Raw genomic sequence first — 20,023 nt, forward strand, 5'->3', positions numbered from 1 at the left:
CCAGCCTTCTGGGCTGGGGCGCAGTCTGGAACTCCCTGAAGGCTCAGGGTTCGTGGACTCAGCAGGAAGCCCTCCTTCCGATAAACATTCTGGAACTGAGAGCGATATTAAATGCTCTTCAGGCTTGGCCTCAACTAGCTGCGGTCAGGTTCATCAGATTTCAGTCTGACAATATCACGATTGTAGCCTATATCAACCATCAGGGGGGAACAAGAAGCCCACTGGCAATGTTGGAGGTTTCAAAGATAATTCTATGGGCAGAGATTCACTCTTGCCATCTCTCAGCTATCCATATCCCAGGAGTAGAGAACTGGGAGGCGGATTTTCTAAGTCGGCAGACTTTTCATGCGGGGGAGTGGGAGCTCCATCCAGAGGTATTTGCCCAGCTGATTCAACTATGGTGCAAACCAGAACTGGATCTGATGGCGTCTCGTCAGAACGCCAAGCTTCCTTGTTACGGGTCCAGGTCAAGGGATCCCCAGGCAGCGCTGATAGATGCTCTAGCAGTGCCCTGGTCCTTCAGCCTGGCTTATGTGTTCCCACCATTTCCTCTCCTCCCTCGTCTGATTGCCAAGATCAAGTAGGAGAGAGCTTCGGTGATTTTGATAGCACCTGCGTGGCCACGTAGGACTTGGTATGCAGATCTGGTGGACATGTCATACCTTCCACCATGGACTCTGCTGCTGAGGCAGGACCTTCTACTCCAAGGTCCATTCAAACATCCAAATCTAATTTCTCTGCGGCTGATTGCTTGGAGATTGAACGCTTGATTTTATCAAAACGTGGTTTCTCCGAGTCGGTCATTGATGCCTTAATTCAGGCTCGAAAGCCTGTCACCAGGAAAATCTATCATAAGATATGGTGTAAATATCTTCATTGGTGGGAATCCAAGGGTTACTCATGGAGTAAAGTCAGGATTCCTAGGATATTATCCTTTCTCCAAGAAGGATTGGAGAAGGGATTGTCAGCTAGTTCATTAAAGGGACAGATTTCTGCTCTGTCTATTCTTCTGCACAAACGTCTGGCAGATGTTCCAGACGTTCAGGCGTTTTGTCAGGCTTTAGTTAGAATTAAGCCTGTGTTTAAACCTGTTGCTACACCATGGAGTTTAAATTTAGTTCTTAAAGTTCTTCAAGGGGTTCCGTTTGAACCTCTGCATTCCATAGATATCAAGCTTTTATCTTGGAAAGTTCTGTTTTTGGTAGCTATCTCTTCGGCTTGAAGAGTTTCAGAGTTATCTGCCTTACAGTGTGATTCCCCTTATCTGATCTTCCATGCAGATATGGTAGTTTTGCGTACCAAACCTGTGTTTCTTCCTAAGGTGGTATCTAATAAGAATATCAATCAGGAGATTGTTGTTTCCGTCACTGTGTCCTAATCCTTCTTCAAAGAAGGAACGTCTATTACACAATCTTGACGACCTGGTTCGTGCTTTAAAGTTTTATTTACAAGCTACTAAGGATTTTCGTCAAACATCTGCATTGTTTTTTGTCTACTCTGAAGAGAGGAGAGGCCTAAAGGCTTCGGCATCTTCTCTTTCCTTTTGGCTGAGAAGCATAATCCATTTAGCTTATGAGGCTGCTGGCCAGCAGCCTCCTGAAAGAATTACAGCTTATTCCACTAGAGCGGTAGCTTCCACTTGGGCTTTTAAAAATGAGGCCTCTGTTGAACAGATTTTTAAGGCGGCGACTTGGTCTTTGCTTCATACTTTTTCTAAATTCTACAAATTTGATACTTTTGCTTCCTCGGAGGCTATTTTTGGGAGAAAGGTCTTGCAGGCAGTGGTGCCTTCCGTTAAAGTTCCTGCCTTGTCCCTCCCTTCATCCGTGTCCTAAAGCTTTGGTATTGGTATCCCACAAGTAATGGATGAACCCGTGGACTGGATACACCTTACAAGAGAAAACAAAATGTATGCTTACCTGATAAATTTCTTTCTCTTGTGGTGTATCCAGTCCACGGCCCACCCTGTCACTTTAAGGCAGGTGTTTTTTATTTTTAAACTACAGTCACCACTGCACCCTATAGTTTCTCCTTGTCTTCGGTCGAATGACTGGGAGTGGCAGTTAGGGGAGGAGCTATATAGACAGCTCTGCTGTTGGTGTCCTCTTGCAACTTCCTGTTGGGAAGGAGAATATCCCACAAGTAATGGATGAACCCGTGGACTGGATACACCACAAGAGAAAGAAATTTATCAGGTAAGCATAAATTTGTTTTTTTGTTGATTTCCTTCAACTTAATTGTTACCATCTATTAACTGATGTAAACGAGTGTTACTCAGGCCCAATATTGATATAGTATAACTCTAAATGAAGTTATATCTTTGACAAGTTTATTATCAAGTTAGCCGTTTTGCTCTATTAGTTTTGTTGTTTTGCAATTTCTAGCTATATGATATTTTCATTATGTGAATATTGAGTGGGTTGTGAAAAGATTATATCCTTTATTTCATTCATATAACATCAAAGGAATATTGTAACTTTTGATATACAGGATTAGGTTATTATCACCATTCAGAATTATTTTCTTAACATTTATTTGATAATATTTGTGTGAATTTATTCACATTGGACTACAGATTCTGTTGGTCACTTATTACTTTCCTGGGCCCAAATCCTTCTCCCAGTGCATAGACTAATGGATCTTTTATTGAGAATGTTTATAAATGTTTGCTTGATATTTATACATTGTTGCAATCAATGTTACTTTATAACATAAAGTTTTCAATCCTGTATTGGATTGGCTAAATTGTAGCAGGTTATGTACTTCAGATTCACGCACAATGTATTGTGAGTATATTAATGTAACCTCTCATCCACTTACAATAATATGATTTTATATGCACTTGTGCAGAGTAGCATCAGATTATAAACAGTTCCTCATTCGTTCACAACAGATTAGTTTAGATTTCTAATCTTACACACACATACGGCAAATAATGTTGCCCTATATATTGTGAAGTTAATTCTGGGATTTTTAACGGATGCACTCACAAGAGTTGAATAAAGGGAACACACCCACTCAAATTGTAGTTAGTATCTAATTGGCTACAGAAAAATAAATAGATTCGGCTAAGCATTATTAAGATTACATAGACTTGTCCTCTTAATACAATAACATTATTTGAAAACCACTGCATGTATGTATGAAACAGTGCAAGGTGCCTGATTATAAGATTCAAACACGTGGAGTGTCAAGCTAATTGACCGCTTAGATAATATTTCTTGCAAGCGGCAGCTAATGGATTTAGCTGCCAATGGTTTCAAGAGGGAGACATGAAAAACATTGGAGATGTGCATAGCAGGTGGAAGGTCAAGAGCGTAGGCCACAGGATTAACACGTCAGAGTATTCGAAAAGGACCAACATAACGGGGAGCCAATTTATTGGAAGGCACACGAAGGTTCAAGTTGCGGGAGGACAGCCAAACTCTCTCACCAACCTGGTAGGAAGGCGCGGGCAGACGCCTACGATCAGCCTGAAACTTTTGGCGCTGCATAGAACGATGAAGGCAATCTTGAATCTGCACCCACGTGGAACGGAGTTGCCGGAGATGCTCTTCCAAAGCCGGAATACCCTGAGACATGAATGAATCGGGCAACAAGGATGGTTGAAATCCATAATTCGCTAAGAACGGGGATAACTTGGAGGAAGCATTAATAGCACTATTAATTACAAGCAAACTCTGCCCAAGGTAACAGTTCAGACCAATTATTGTGGTGATCTGAGACATAGCAACGGAGGAACTGTTCCAGAGCTTGATTAGACCGTTCCGCAGCCCCATTGAATTGAGGGTGATATGCAGAGGAGATGGAAAGCTGGATCCCCATTTCAGCACAAAAGGAACGCCAAAATCTGGAGACAAACTGGCTACCCCGGTCCGACACCATCTCCTTGGGTAACCCGTGTAAACGGAAGACCTCCCGGGAAAAAATTGAAGCAAGCTCCTGAGCAGTAATCAGCTTCATCAAGGGAATGCAATGTGACATTTTAGAAAAGCGGTCAACCACCATAAGCAACAGTATTGCCATTGGAAACAGGGAGCTCGACAATGAAGTCCATGGAAAGATGTGTCCAAGGACGCTCACCATTAGCAATAGGTTGAAGAAGACCCACAGGAAGACATCGACGAGTCTTATTCTTTGCACAAACTGAGCAGGAGGCAACATACGCAGCAACATCAGAACGAAGACCAGGCCACCAGAATTGTCTAGTGACAGACCAAATCATTTGGTTCTAGCCTGGGTGACCTGTGGCTTTAGGATAGTGGTAAGTGTGCAAAAGTTTAGTTCGAATATTCTCAGGAACAAAACACTTACCACTAGGTTTCTCAGGAGGTGCATTGGTTTGTGCAGCCAGGATCTCCTCCCCCAAGGGAGAAGTCAAATTAATACGTATGGTAGCCAAAATATGGTCAGTAGGTATAACAGGAGTAGGTACAGACTCTTCCTTAGACAGAGGCGAAAATTGTCGAGAGAGGGCATCAGCCCTAACATTCTTACTACCAGGCAGGTAGGAGACCACATAATTAAACCGAGACAAAAATAGCGCCCATCTGGTCTGTCGGGGCGACAAACGTTTTGCTTCAGATAGATAAGTTAAATTCTTGTGGTCAGTAAGAATGAGCAGTGGCATGCTACTACCCTCGAGAAGATGCCTCCATTCCTTGAGTGCCAAAATTATGGCCAGTAATTCCCTGTCGCCAATTTCATAATTGCACTCCGCTGAAGACAATTTCTTAGAGAAGAAACCACATGGATGCAAGGAACCGTCAGGCGTAGGACGTTGAGACAAGAGGGCACTTACTCCAGTCTCAGACGCATCAACCTCAAGAACGAAAGGCAGGACAGAGTTAGGATGAGCCAGAACTGGAGCGGCAGCAAAGGCAGTCTTAAGACTATCAAAGGCCTTAATGGCAGGAGATGACCAATGGAGTGGATCATTCTCTTTACAGGTCATGTCTGTGATAGGTTTGACCAAGGAAGAAAAGTTTTTAATAAACTTTCTATAGTAATTGACGAACCCCAAAAAACATTGAATAGACCGAAGACCAACTGGGCAAGGCCACTGCAGATAACTTGTCAGGATCCATGGAGAACCCTGCAACAGAGATAACATAACCTAGGAAGGTTACTTGAGTCTTATGGAACTCACATTTCTCGAGTTTACAAAACAGGCCGTTCTCTCGTAGTCTCTGAAGAACCCGTGTAACATCAGAACGATGAGCCTCAAGTGTGGGTGAGTGTATGAGGATGTCATCTAAGTACACCACAACACACTGTTGCAACATATCTCGTAGGACATCATTAATAAATTCCTGAAAAACAGCAGGAGCATTACATAGGCCAAAGGGCATTACAAGATACTCATAATGCCCGCTCCTGGTGTTAAATGCTGTTTTCCATTCGTGGCCCTCCTTAATCCTATCGAGATTGTACGCTCCTCTCAAATCAAGTTTAGTAAAGACCGTAGCTCCCTTGAGGCGGTCAAAGCGTTCCTTAATGAGCGGAATAGTTCTTAATGGTAAGACGATTAAGACCCCTATAATCGATGCATGGTCTTAACTCGCCACCCTTTTTCTTCACAAAGAAGAAGCCAGCCCCTGCAGGAGAGCAGCATTTACAGATGATCCCCCGCGACAGAGCATCGGCAACATACTCCTCCATAGCACAGTTCTCTGCAACAGACAGAGGGTACACCCGGCCCCGAGGAGGAATGGCTCCGGGTTGCAGGTCTATGGCACAATCGTAAGACCAGTGAGGAGGCAACGTACCGGCACGCACCTTGTCAAAAATGTCTAGGAACTCTCGGTACTCCTCTGGCAATTGAGATACCGAAGAAGTGCACAAGACTTTAACTAGTTTCCAAAGACAAGTGGAAATAAATTGCGGGAACCACGACAAAATTTCGGACCTGCGCCAGTCGAGACTGGGATTGTGCTTTTGGAGCCAGGGATAACCCAGAACAACCGGAAAATGCGGAGAGTTTATCACCTGGAACTGGAGGGTTTACAAATGGAGAGCCCCAACAGCCATGGACAACGGAGCAGTTTCGTGAGTAACGAGTATGGGCTGAAGGGGCCTGCCATCAATGGCCTCAATAGCAAGCGGAACGGACCGAGGCAAAACAGGAATGGAGTGCTTTGATACAAAAGCACTTTCAATGAAATAGCCCGCAGCACCGGAGTCAACAAGAGCCTGAGTGACTATGGAGGAGTCCACCCAGGAAAGGACAACTGTGACCAAAGGTTTCTCCTTAAGCGGTTCCGGGGACGAGGATAAACCACCCAAGGTCTGCCCCCGACAGGACCTTAGGCGTGAGCGTTTCCCGGCCATGTAGGACAAGACTTCAAAAGGTGGCCCTGTAACCCACAATAGAGGCAGAGCCCCTCCCTCCTCCTAAAGGCCCTCTCCGCCCCAGAGAGACGCGTGAATTCCAACTGCATCGGCTCAGCAGTACCTGGTTACTCGGGACCAGGATGCATGGGAGGAAAGGGAGGGATGGGTGGGAATGAACATGTAGGAGACAACGTAACAGGAGGCTTCCGCAAGCGCTCCTTGAAAGAGGGCCTCTCTCTGAGTCTGATGTCAATTAGGATCAAAAAAGACACCAATGCCTCGAGATCCTCTGGTAAATCTCTGGCAGCAACTTCGTCTTTAATCGCATCAGAGAGCCCATGAAAGAAGGCAGCAACAAGGGCTTCATTGTTCCAACCTACCTCTGTGGCAAGCGTACGGAACTCAATAGCATACTGAGCAACAGATCTTGTATCTTGCTGAATGGACATGAGTCATTTAGCAGTAGAGGAGGAGCGAACTGGAACATCAAATACCCTTCGAAAGGAGGCCACAAATTCAGAATAATTTGAAATCACAGGTTTATTTGTCTCCCACAAGGGATTAGCCCAGACAAGAGCTGTGTCAGAGAGTAACGAGATGAGAAATCCCACCTTAGCTCTGTCAGAGGGAAATGCCTGAGGTAACATCTCAAAGTAAATGCCCACCTGGTTCAAAAACCCTCTGCACTGAATAGGATCGCCTCCATTTCGCTGAGGTAGAGGTGCAGAACCGGACATGCTCCTGGTAGGCATAGCAGCGGAAATAGGAGCAGCCATAACTTGCGGGACACTTTGGTCCAAATGTGCAGTGCGAGTCAGCAGGGTTTGCAGGGCTACTGCAAATTGATCCAAGCGGTGATCCTGTACATCCATCCTGGAAATGATGGCATTAGGATTCATGGCCATTGCGTAATGTCAGGGTGCCAGGAATCAGACTGAGACGAGAAGTGCAAAAATAATCAAACCTTTATTAATAGCAAAAAATAATAAAAAGTCCACAAGTCAAATAACAAGCCAGGAGTCAAAACCAGAGCTGGTAGACAGACGATCCGAGTCAGGAGCCAAAGCGAATAGTCAGACGAGCCGGAATCAGCAACATGGAAAACAGCAGAGTCAGGAACAAGCCAGGGATCAGGAACCAGGAATGACGTCAGGCAGCCAGGTAATACACAGGAACTCTCACAAACAGGTCTGAGACAACGCAAAGGCAAAGCATACTGAACAGAGGCCCTTTAAATAATAAGTGATAATATTACAATTCTGAGACTGCATCCTGTCTCACACGGATGATGCATACCAGTCTGGCCATAAAAGGAAGTGCAGGAAATGAGCAGCATCCCCCACAATGCACCATAATCAGGAAGAGAGGTGAGTAAAATGGCTGCCAGCAGTACATGGCAAACAAAACAGGGAAAAAACCCTGACAGATATAGACCTTAACCGATGTCCTATAATTATATTTCTAGGCATGTGAATCACACAGCTATTCAGAAGGTTACATGGTTATCTCTACAAAATTCGGTTTTACTCTTGTCTATTTCTGATCTCTAAGACCACTCATCATATGTGTGCTTATTCACATTATGCAATATGTGGTGACAATTTTGGCTTGATCACTGTACCGTTTGGTCACAACAGATTTGATGGACTCAATATATTGGTTACTCTTAATTTCCAAACTATAAGAGGAAACAGTTATTTCTTTCATACAGGTAGTGAGAGTCCACGATTCATTACTCTTAGGAATTACTCTTCTCCTCCACTAGGAGGAGATTCCCAATCCCAAAGAGCTCTATAAAACTCCTCACTCATACCTTAATCTTTACTTTGCCTCCACTGGAGGTGGTTGAAGAATAAAGCTCTGCATTTGATTCTTCAGAGAGAGGGGTTTTCAGTCTATATTGAGGTCCAGTTTCCCCTCAGAGTATAGTGCTTGTCAGAGAAATGTATATGGGGTACCGATTGTGATTCTTTTTTCACCTCATGAAAAAATTTTTCTAGACCCTCCATAATTGGTTGCAGGTATTTGTCTTTTACCTCCCTTTAAGAATCTACAATATACTCCTATTCTATAAACTCTGATATGTTTCAGTACTGGTTTGGCTGTCTGCTGCTTGTCAGCTTTTTTGGTGTGCTTAGTTTGTTTTTCGCACGTCGACCTCTAGATTTACGCGCGTTGGGTTGTGCATGTCTGGTTAATGCTTGTGTTCTTTTAGTCTTTCTATAGTTCACTCACGCATCAGCAATTTTACTCTTGTATGGTTAACGCACGTTCGTCCTTGGTTATGTCTCAGAAAAGAGAGCAAATACATTTAGTGCACTCACAATAGTTAATCAGAAAGCCACTCAAATACTGCAATGCTGATTCTTTAAACATAAGAATTGTGCAGCTAGATTCTTGAAGAATGTGTATGTCTCTTGATGTTTTTGTGGGTTTCTATAGGTTGATTTGATGGAACCAGACTCTAGCTGTCAAACTTAGTAGTTTGTCAGTTGGTTTCCATTCCAAAAGCATTCATGGGACATGCTCTTGCTGTTCCAAGAGTTTTTTTTTCCTGGAGCAGTGGCAAATTTTTGAAAATTATTATTATTTCTGCCCCTTGCAATGGAATCCCTCAATTGTATTTTTCTCTATGCCTTCCATTGTAGTTCAGCATTTTCTTGAACTCCACCATGGTCTCAGTTCTTTATAAGGGCAAGTTTTCTCTGTCTGCTATCATAGGGGTCAAATGAGCAGTGAAGCATACAGTTCCATCTGACTATGGACAATATTCAACCCAATTGCAAATGTTCTGCTTTTTTGTGGAGTTGCAGTGAATCAAGTAGCTGAGTTACAACCTTGTTCTTTTGTCCTCCATATTTGGTATTTCTCTAAGATAACGTTAAAGTGCCATAAAACATGTTGAGATCTGTGCATATCCTAAAAGGGCTAATTAAGTAAAAATAGTTTGCATAAAAAATTGTTTAAAAATTGCTGGCAAGTATTTTAAAATGTTGAAAAATAAGCAAAATTAGTGACATAGCCATGCTGTCTTGTGTAGTTTTGATCCACCCCCCCCCCCCCCTTATCAGTGTTTAGCATCAGAAACACAGGCATTGTATTTCAAATGAGTTCACAGCAGCTTATTTGCTTCTAGGCATGCTCCAGCAGATAATGAGTGTTAAAGTCTTGCATTCTACCAAATCAAAGGTGGATATACTGTAGATACAGCCATAGAAGGAATTGTGTGGGGGGAGTTAGAGCTGTACATTTCCGAAACTTAAAAGAAAAGGTTAATGGCAAGACACTGCAGTATAAATTTGTGGGTAAAGTAATAAAAGTACATATTATTATATTTTGTCTCCATACCAACTTGCTTTATGCCCCTTTAAGCTCTGGACAGAGTTTCTTTTCCCCCAAATGTGATATAAAAATTCCACACTTCGTAAGTGATCTACTTACCTGCCTTTTGTCTGGGAAAAACTGATGGATAGCAAGTTGCTACACAATAGGTTTGTTACCTTTTAATCTATAACAAAAGATTTGACGAATGGAAAAAACAAAAGATGACTGTTGTTTTCTTTGGTTATTGTAATGGTTACATGCTGGTGAAACATTTTGATTCACATTGCATTGTACAATGAATTGCCAAACTACGGCCTAGATTTGGAGTTCGGCGGTAGCCGTCAAAACCAGCGTTAGAGGCTCCTAACGCTGGTTTTGGCCGCCCGCTGGTATTTGGAGTCAGTGATTAAAGGGTCTAACGCTCACTTTTCAGCCGCGACTTTTCCATACCGCAGATCCCCCTACGCCATTTGCGTATCCTATCTTTTCAATGGGATCTTTCTAACGCCGGTATTTAGAGTCGTTTCTGAAGTGAGCGTTAGAGCTCTAACGACAAAATTCCAGCCGCCTGAAAATAGCAGGAGTTAAGAGCTTTCTGGCTAACGCCGGTTCATAAAGCTCTTAACTACTGTACCCTAAAGTACACTAACACCCATAAACTACCTATGTACCCCTAAACCGAGCTCCCCCCACATCGCCGCCACTCGATTAAATTTTTTAACCCCTAATCTGCCGACCGCCACCTACGTTATACTTATGTACCCCTAATCTGCTGCCCCTAACCCCGCCGACCCCTGTATTACATTTATTAACCCCTAACCTGCCCCCCACAACGTCGCCGCCAGCTACTTAAAATAATTAACCCCTAATCTTCCGACCGCAAAGCGCCGCCACCTACGTTATCCCTATGTACCCCTAATCTGCTACCCCTAACACCGCCGACCCCTATATTATATTTATTAACCCCTAATCTGCCCCCCTCAACGTCGCCGACACCTGCCTACACTTATTAACCCCTAATCTGCCGAGCGGACCTGAGCGCTACTATAATAAAGTTATTAACCCCTAACCCGCCTCACTAACCCTATCATAAATAGTATTAACCCCTAATCTGCCCTCCCTAACATCGCCGACACCTACCTTCAATTATTAACCCCTAATCTGACGACCGGAGCTCACCGCTATTCTAATAAATTGATTAACCCCTAAAGCTAAGTCTAACCCTAACACTAACACCCCCATAACTTAAATATAATTTACATCTAACGAAATTAATTAACTCTTATTAAATAAATGATTCCTATTTAAAGCTAAATACTTACCTGTAAAATAAATCCTAATATAGCTACAATATAAATTATAATTATATTATAGCTATTTTAGGATTAATATTTATTTTACAGGCAACTTGGTATTTATTTTAACTAGGTACAATAGCTATTAAATAGTTAAGAACTATTTAATAGCTACCTAGTTAAAATAATAACAAATTTACCTGTAAAATAAATCCTAACCTAAGATATAATTAAACCTAACACTACCCTATCAATAAAATAATTAAATAAACTACCTACAATTACCTACAATTAACCTAACACTACACTATCAATAAATTAATTAAACACAATTGCTACAAATAAATACAATTAAATAAACTAGCTAAAGTACAAAAAATAAAAAAGAACTAAGTTACAAAAAATAAAAAAATATTTACAAACATAAGAAAAATATTACAACAATTTTAAACTAATTACACCTACTCTAAGCCCCCTAATAAAATAACAAAGCCCCCCAAAATAAAAAATTCCCTACCCTATTCTAAATTAAAAAAGTTACAAGCTCTTTTACCTTACCAGCCCTGAACAGGGCCCTTTGCGGGGCATGCCCCAAGAATTTCAGCTCTTTTGCCTGTAAAAGAATAAATACAATACCCCCCCCCCCCAACATTACAACCCACCACCCACATACCCCTAATCTAACCCAAACCCCCCTTAAACACCACCCACATACCCCTAATCTAACCCAAACCCCCCTTAAATAAACCTAACACTAAGCCCCTGAAGATCTTCCTACCTTGTCTTCACCATACCAGGTTCACCGATCCGTCCTGGCTCCAACATCTTCATCCAACCCAAGCGGGGGTTGGCGATCCATCATCCGGTGCTGAAGAGGTCCAGAAGAGGCTCCAAAGTCTTCCTCCTATCCGGCAAGAAGAGGACATCCGGACCGGCAAACATCTTCTCCAAGCGGCATCTTCGATCTTCTTCCATCCGGTGCGGAGCGGGTCCATCTTGAAGCAGGCGACGCGGATCCATCCTCTTCTTCCGTTGTCTCCCGACGAATGACGGTTCCTTTAAGGGACGTCATCCAAGATGGCGTCCCTCGAATTCCGATTGGCTGATAGGATTCTATCAGCCAATCGGAATTAAGGTAGGAATTTTCTGATTGGCTGATGGAATCAGCCAATCAGAATCAAGTTCAATCCGATTGGCTGATCCAATCAGCCAATCAGATTGAGCTCGCATTCTATTGGCTGATCGGAACAGCCAATAGAATGCGAGCTCAATCTGATTGGCTGATTGGATCAGCCAATCGGATTGAACTTGATTCTGATTGGCTGATTCCATCAGCCAATCAGAAAATTCCTACCTTAATTCCGATTGGCTGATAGAATCCTATCAGCCAATCGGAATTCGAGGGACGCCATCTTGGATGACGTCCCTTAAAGGAACCGTCATTAGTCGGGAGACAACGGAAGAAGAGGATGGATCCGCGTCGCCTGCTTCAAGATGGACCCGCTCCGCACCGGATGGAAGAAGATCGAAGATGCCGCTTGGTGAAGATGTTTGCCGGTCCGGATGTCCTCTTCTTGCCGGATAGGAGGAAGACTTTGGAGCCTCTTCTGGACCTCTTCAGCACCGGATGATGGATCGCCAACCCCCGCTTGGGTTGGATGAAGATGTTGGAGCCAGGACGGATCGGTGAACCTGGTATGGTGAAGACAAGGTAGGAAGATCTTCAGGGGCTTAGTGTTAGGTTTATTTAAGGGGGGTTTGGGTTAGATTAGGGGTATGTGGGTGGTGGGTTGTAATGTTGGGGGGGGTATTGTATTTATTCTTTTACAGGCAAAAGAGCTGAAATTCTTGGGGCATGCCCCGCAAAGGGCCCTGTTCAGGGCTGGTAAGGTAAAAGAGCTTGTAACTTTTTTAATTTAGAATAGGGTAGGGAATTTTTTATTTTGGGGGGCTTTGTTATTTTATTAGGGGGCTTAGAGTAGGTGTAATTAGTTTAAAATTGTTGTAATATTTTTCTTATGTTTGTAAATATTTTTTTATTTTTTGTAACTTAGTTCTTTTTTATTTTTTGTACTTTAGCTAGTTTATTTAATTGTATTTATTTGTAGCAATTGTGTTTAATTAATTTATTGATAGTGTAGTGTTAGGTTAATTGTAGGTAGTTTATTTAATTATTTTATTGATAGGGTAGTGTTAGGTTTAATTATATCTTAGGTTAGGATTTATTTTACAGGTAAATTTGTTATTATTTTAACTAGGTAGCTATTAAATAGTTCTTAACTATTTAATAGCTATTGTACCTAGTTAAAATAATTACAAAGTTGCCTGTAAAATAAATATTAATCCTAAAATAGCTACAATGTAAGTATAATTTATATTGTAGCTATATTAGGATTTATTTTACAGGTAAGTATTTATCTTTAAATAGGAATCATTTATTTAATAAGAGTTAATTAATTTCGTTAGATGTAAATTATATTTAAGTTATGGGGGTGTTAGTGTTAGGGTTAGACTTAGCGTTAGGGGTTAATACATTTATTAGAATAGCGGTGAACTCCGCTCGGAAGATTAGGGGTTAATAATTGAAGGTAGGTGTCGGCGATGTTAGGGAGGGCAGATTAGGGGTTAATACTATTTATGATAGGGTTAGTGAGGCGGATTAGGGGTTAATAACTTTATTATAGTAGCGGTGCGGTCCGCTCGGCAGATTAGGGGTTAATAAGTGTAGGCAGGTGTCGGCGACGTTGAGGGGGGCAGATTAGGGGTTAATAAATATAATATAGGGGTCGGCGATGTTAGGGCAGCAGATTAGGGGTACATAGGGATAACGTAGGTTGCGGCGGTTTACGGAGCGGCAGATTAGGGGTTAAAAAAATATGCAGGTGTCAGCGATAGCGGGGGCGGCAGATTAGGGGTTAATAAGTGTAAGGCTAGGGGTGTTTAGACTCGGGGTACATGTTAGAGTGTTAGGTGCAGACGTAGGAAGTGTTTCCCCATAGGAAACAATGGGGCTGCGTTAGGAGCTGAACGCTGCTTTTTTGCAGGTGTTAGGTTTTTTTTCAGCTCAAACAGTCCCATTGTTTCCTATGGGGGAATCGTGCACGAGCACGTTTTTGAGGCTGGCCGCGTCCGTAAGCACCGCTGGTATCGAGAGTTGCATTTGCGGTAAAAATGCTCTACGCTCCTTTTTTGGAGCCTAACGCAGCATTTGTTTGAACTCTCGATACCAGAGTTAATTTTATGGTGCGGCCAGAAAAAAGCCCGCGGAGCGTTAACAGCCCTTTTACCGCCAAACTCCAAATCTAGGCCTTAGTAATTGGTGAAGATTTTTAGATGTAAGAGTGATTTGGAGGGTCTGGTGGTTTTCTCGATATGCATTGTCTGTCTTAGTTTTAGTGCTTTAGTATTTCTTTATTGTTGATCCCTACTAGGGTGAGCCAAAATATCACAATATTAAATAACACTGACCATAATTTTGTAACCTAACTTTGTACATTATGTATGTACTAACCCTCTCTTTCTTTCCTTTGTTCATTAATTTTGAAATTAGAATGAAGGTGGGAGAAAAAGGGGTTTATTACAATACCTGAAAACACATGGGACTTTGGGCATTTGTCCATCCCTATTAAATAAGTTATTGTTTGGTGAGTGCCACTTAGGGAGCTGAAGCAAGGAATTCAGTAGTACAGTACATATATTTAGTCTCATATTTATAATCTCTAAGCTTTAAGAGTTTACAGACAGTTCTATCATTTTGAACATCTATGGTTAACAAATGTAATAAATCACCCTGTTGTGTATAAATGAAGTATATGTTAAACAAAATAATTGAAACATATTAAACTCTTATATGTATTCTTATTGGTAATGTTTTCCACCTTCCGTTCAACAGAATTTGCAGCAAATAATTGCACACCCAAAATCTATAAAAATAAATAAATAAATTCTGCTAAAATGTGATTTTATTAGTAATACACATTTCTTATTTCTAGTTTAAATTTGTATGCAAGTTTATTAATAATAATAATACGTTCTTGGATTTTTTTAAAGGGGGAACAAAGAGTACCTCAGTACCTGTAAGCATCTGGAGGACATACTTTGTGGCCAATGAATGGAATGAAATTCAGACTGTGCGCAAAATAAATCCTCTCTTTCAAGTTCTTGCTGTTTTGTTCTTGTTGGAGGTATATCGAGAAGTATTTTTTTATATTAATACAGTTCTAGGTTAAGTTTTTCAAAGTATTTGCATAATTATAAAAGGTGTTACAGTTTTGCATAACTGTAATAAGCCATTTTATAAAGGGACTCAAAGTTATTTTTCAAATATAAATGTATAGTTTATACATAAGGAGCAATTACTGCATTGTGATTTACCTGCACACATAATAAATGTTTTAAAAGAATTTGAACTGAGTCAGAAAAAAGTAGGTATATTCTTGAATATTTGCAGTGGGGATCATTTGGTTATATTAGATTTAATATTCAAAATCTGATTGTAATAGAAGATGCTCCTCTGGGTTAGAACTTAGGGCCCAGTGCTCCATTATTTCTTTTTTAAGACACGATGAGTCCACGGATCATCTTAATTACTAATGAGATATTCACCTCCTGGACAGCAGGAGGAGGCAAAGAGCACCACAGTAGAGCTGTTAAATAGCTCCTCCCTTTCCTCCCACTCCAGTCATTTTCTTTGCCTACGTTAGTGATAGGAAGAGGTAAAGTGAGGTGTTCGATTATATTCTTCTATCAAGAGTTTATTATTTTTAAAGTAGTGCCAGAGTGTGCTGTTTTCTTCTAGGGTGTAGCCGTAGTCCATATTAGTCTCTACAGTAGAGCTTTTGGTGGCTTTAGAGCAATGGGAACTTGTGGGACATAATTCTCACTGCGCCTCCCATATATTGTTGCTGCCCTGCCTCTGAAAAACCTGAGAGATTCTAACTCAGGACTTTCTCTTTATTCTCAGGTCCATGGGAGGGATAGGACCTCTTAAACCTGGAACTGCCTTGCTGCCAGGCAGAAAATGACTTTATTTCTGGGAGTAGGAATAGTCTGGGCACTTTATTATTTTTAATTCAGAACTCATGGAACTTTGGGCTCTTGTCTAAGGGTTTATCAGTTTTCTCCTTATGATTTAGGGGACTCTATAAGGCAGTTAGGACGCAGGCACTGGGGTTAAATACATGTCTCATCTCCCGGCAGTTGCATATCTAATAATTGCCGACCGGGAGACTACATACTAACAGAGATTTCTATGTTATGCACAATAATAGGTCTGGCAGCTTGTTAAACTGCAGCTGTTTAGGAGATCACATTTTAAACTCAGATGAGCCGTTAATAGAAGCTCAGTGTGAAGGAGTTTTTATGCTTAGCTCGTTGCTCACGGAGGCTGTACTTAAATGGCGACCGGGAGATGGCTCCAATGTAGTTGCGCATCTCCTTTTTCCCAGCGCTTCTGGTTATCGGAAGGAGCGGACTTACAGGTTCTTAGCACTTAGATGTTGCGCTGTGCAGACAGCACCTCCTTCCTCGCGCATCCGCTTGCAGAGGGAATGGAGGAATTTATGTCTGGGTCATTGCAGTGAGATGGCTATTAAAACGCCCACGAAGGGCGGACCTTGTAAATGGCGCCAATGTAGTTGCGCATCTCCTGTTCCCAGCGCTTCCGGTTATCGGAAGGAATGTATTCGGAGGATCTTAAAACAGTTGCGCTGTACAGACAGCACCTCCTTCCTCACACATCAGGTAGTACGGAAGGAATGGACAGCGCTACAGTTGATTCAAAACTAAGTAGTGAAACTGTCTGTCTCCTCAGCTGGGTAAAGCTGAGAAGTAGAGGGAGCTTTTACAGTTCTAATGTTCCGTCTGTATATACTCTCTTTTTTTCATCAATAAAATAAAGATACACTTTAAACACTTAAAGAGAAATCAGAATGTTTCATTTTAATATTTCTCCTACATTGGTGTGTCCGGTCCACGGCTTCATCCTTACTTGTGGAATATTCTCATTCCCTACAGGAAGTGGCAAAGAGAGCACAACAGCAGAGCTGTCCATATAGCTCCCCCTCTAGCTCCGCCCCCCAGTCATTCTCTTTGCCGCTCTGTACAAGTAGCATCTCCACGGGGGTGGTAAAGAGTATGTGGTGTTAGTTGTAGTTTTTTATTTCTTCTATCAAGAGTTTGTTATTTTAAAATAGTGCCGGTTTGTACTATTTACTCTGCAACAGAAAATGAAGAAGATTTCTGTTAAAGAGGAGTATGATTTTAGCACCAGTAACTAAAATCGATTGCTGTTCCCATGCAGGACTGTTAAACCAGAGAACTTTCAAGGGGGAACAGTTTGCAGGCTTATCTGCTTCAGGTATGATCAGTCACTTTTCAAACAAGACCAAGTAATGCTAGAAGACTGTCAGTTATCCCTTCTGGGATAGGTAAGCCATTTTCTTAGACTCAGTAACAGAATTAAGGCTTATAATTTGGGCTCTCTGCTGGTTGACACTATTGTGGGCTAAGTCGTTTATTTTTTATCATGTTTATGTGACTTTAAAACACTTTTGGGTATGTTATTTGCGCCTGGCAGCCGTTTAGACACCTAATTTTGTCAGAAAGGCCCATTCACTCTGGAATGCAGAGGGAGGAGGCCTCATTTTCGCGCCTCAGTTGCGCAGTTGCTTTTCATCAGGAGGTTCATGCAGCTTCACGTGGAAGGTCAAGAGGCTTAGAAAAGGACTTATAAGAGGTTTATTTCATTTTTGGTTAACCCATAAGGAAGGTAAAAGCTGCGGTGGAGACTGTGGCAGGGGACTGTAGTGTATTAACCGGTAAATTGCTGTTATTAGCTCCGGTTTGGGCATTTAAGGGTCAATTGGTCTGAAAATTATTGTGCAATACTTTCAAAGCTTTAAGACAATACGGTGAAAATTTCAGAAAGATCGGATATTTCTTTGATGTTTTTCTGACGTTTCAGTAATAAAGTGTGCTCCTTTATTATTTAAAGAGACAGTAACGGTTTTGTATAAAATTACTTTTCTTGCATTAAAAAGCTGCCTAGGTTTGTCTAACATGTCTGTGCCTTCAGATAGCCTATGTTCTGTGTGTATGGAGGCCAAGGTGGTTCCACCATTAAATGTTTGTGCGAAGTGTGCCATAGGGTCCAAACAAATTAAGGACAGTACTGTCACATTTAAAAATGTTGCCCAAGATGATTCTTTAAATGAAGGTAGTGGGGATAGTTCATCATCCTCTCCTTCTGTGTCAACTCCAGCATTGCCCACGCAAGCGATACCTAGTACATCTAGCGCGCCAATGGCGGTTACTATGCAGCAATTAGCAGCAGTAATGGATAATTCACTAGCAGCTTTTTTATCCAAACTGCCAGCTTAACCTAGAAAGCGCGATTGCTCAGTTTTAAATACAGAGGATGAGCAGGCAGACGCTGAGGATAATTTATCTATTATGCCCTCACATCAATCTGATTTGGCGGTGAGGGAGGGCCTGTCTGAAGGAGAAATTTCTGACACAGGAAAGATTTCTCAGCAGGCAGAGCCTGATATAGTTGCATTCAAATTTAAGCTGGAACACCTCCGCGCTCTACTTAAGGAGGTGCTAGCTACTCTTGATGATTGTGATCCTTTGGTGATTCCAGAGAAATTGTGCAAAATGGACAAATTCTTAGAGGTCCCTGTGCACGCTGATGCTTTTCCGATACCGAAGGGGGTGGCGGATATAGTGACTAAGGAGTGGGAGAAGCCAGGTGTTCCTTTTGTTCCCCCTCCTATATTTAAGAAAATGTTCCCCATAGTTGACCCTAGAAGGGACGCACAGCAGACGGTTCCTAAGGTAGAGGGGGCAGTTTCAACATTAGCTAAGCGCACAACTATTCCAATAGAGGACAGTTGCGCTTTTAAAGATCCGATGGATAAAAAATTAGGCGGATTGCTTAAGAAAATTTTTGTAAAGCAAGGTTTTCTTCTTCAACCAATTTCGTGCATTATTCCTGTCACCACAGCGGCGTCTTTTTGGTTCGATGAACTAGAAAATTCGCTACAGAAGGAGACTCCATATGATGAAGTCATGGACAGAATTCATGCACTGAAGTTGGCTAATTCTTTTATTTTAGATGCCGCTTTTCAATTAGCTAAATTAGCGGCGAAAAATTCAGGTTTTGCAATAGTGGCGCGCAGAGCGCTTTGGCTAAAATCTTGGTCGGCGGATGTGTCCTTGCTTAATATTCCTTTCAAGGGTAAGACCCTATTCGGGCCAGAGTTGAAAGAGATTATTTCAGACATCACTGGGGGAAAGGGCCATGCCCTTCCACAGGATAGGCCTTTCAAAGCAAAGAATAAGTCTAATTTTCGTTCCTTTCGCAACTTCAGGAACGGACCAGCTTCTAACTCTCAAGTCTCTAGACAAGAGGGTAACACTTCCCAGCCCAAGCCAGCATGGAAACCATTGCAAGGCTGGAACAAGGGGAAACAGGCCAAGAAGCCTGCTGCTCCAACCAAATCAGCATGAAAGGATAGCCCCCAATCCGGGACCGGATCTGGTGGGGGGCAGACTCTCTCTCTTTGCTCAGGCTTGGGCAAGAGATGTCCCAGACCCCTGGGCTTTAGAGATTGTCTCTCAGGGGTATCTCCTAGAATTCAAGGACCTTCCCCCAAAGGAAAGGTTTCACATTTCTCGCTTGTCTTCAGACCAGACAAAGAGACAGGCATTCTTACATTGCGTAGAAGACCTTTTCAAAATGGGAGTGATTCACCCAGTTCCAAAAGCAGAACAAGGACTGGGTTTTTACTCAAACCTGTTTGTAGTTCCCAAAAAGGAGGGAACGTTCAGGCCAATTCTGGACTTAAAAATCCTAAACAAATTTCTCAGAGTTCCATCATTCAAGATGGAAACAATTCGAACAATTCTGCCTATGATCCAGGAGGGTCAATACCTGACTACTGTGGACCTAAAGGATGCATACCTGCATATTCCAATCCACAAAAATCACCATCAGTTCCTAAGATTCGCCTTTCTGGACAAGCATTACCAGTTTGTGGCCCTTCCTTTCGGGTTGGCCACCGCTCCAA

The 20,023-nt window shown here is 42.1% G+C and overlaps 1 protein-coding gene across 1 annotated transcript in view; it reads left to right on the forward strand.

Annotated features, from left to right (window-relative positions):
- The window catches only part of TMEM67 (transmembrane protein 67), a 297,637-nt gene that overhangs the window by 183,853 nt on the left and 93,761 nt on the right, over positions 1-20,023 (forward strand). The window contains 1 exon segment of the mRNA XM_053715910.1: positions 15,003-15,136. Within this exon segment, the coding sequence (XP_053571885.1) occupies positions 15,003-15,136 (134 nt within the window).

The sequence above is a fragment of the Bombina bombina genome, chromosome 5 (genome assembly GCF_027579735.1).
Source record: "Bombina bombina isolate aBomBom1 chromosome 5, aBomBom1.pri, whole genome shotgun sequence".
Classification (NCBI taxonomy): domain Eukaryota; kingdom Metazoa; phylum Chordata; class Amphibia; order Anura; family Bombinatoridae; genus Bombina; species Bombina bombina.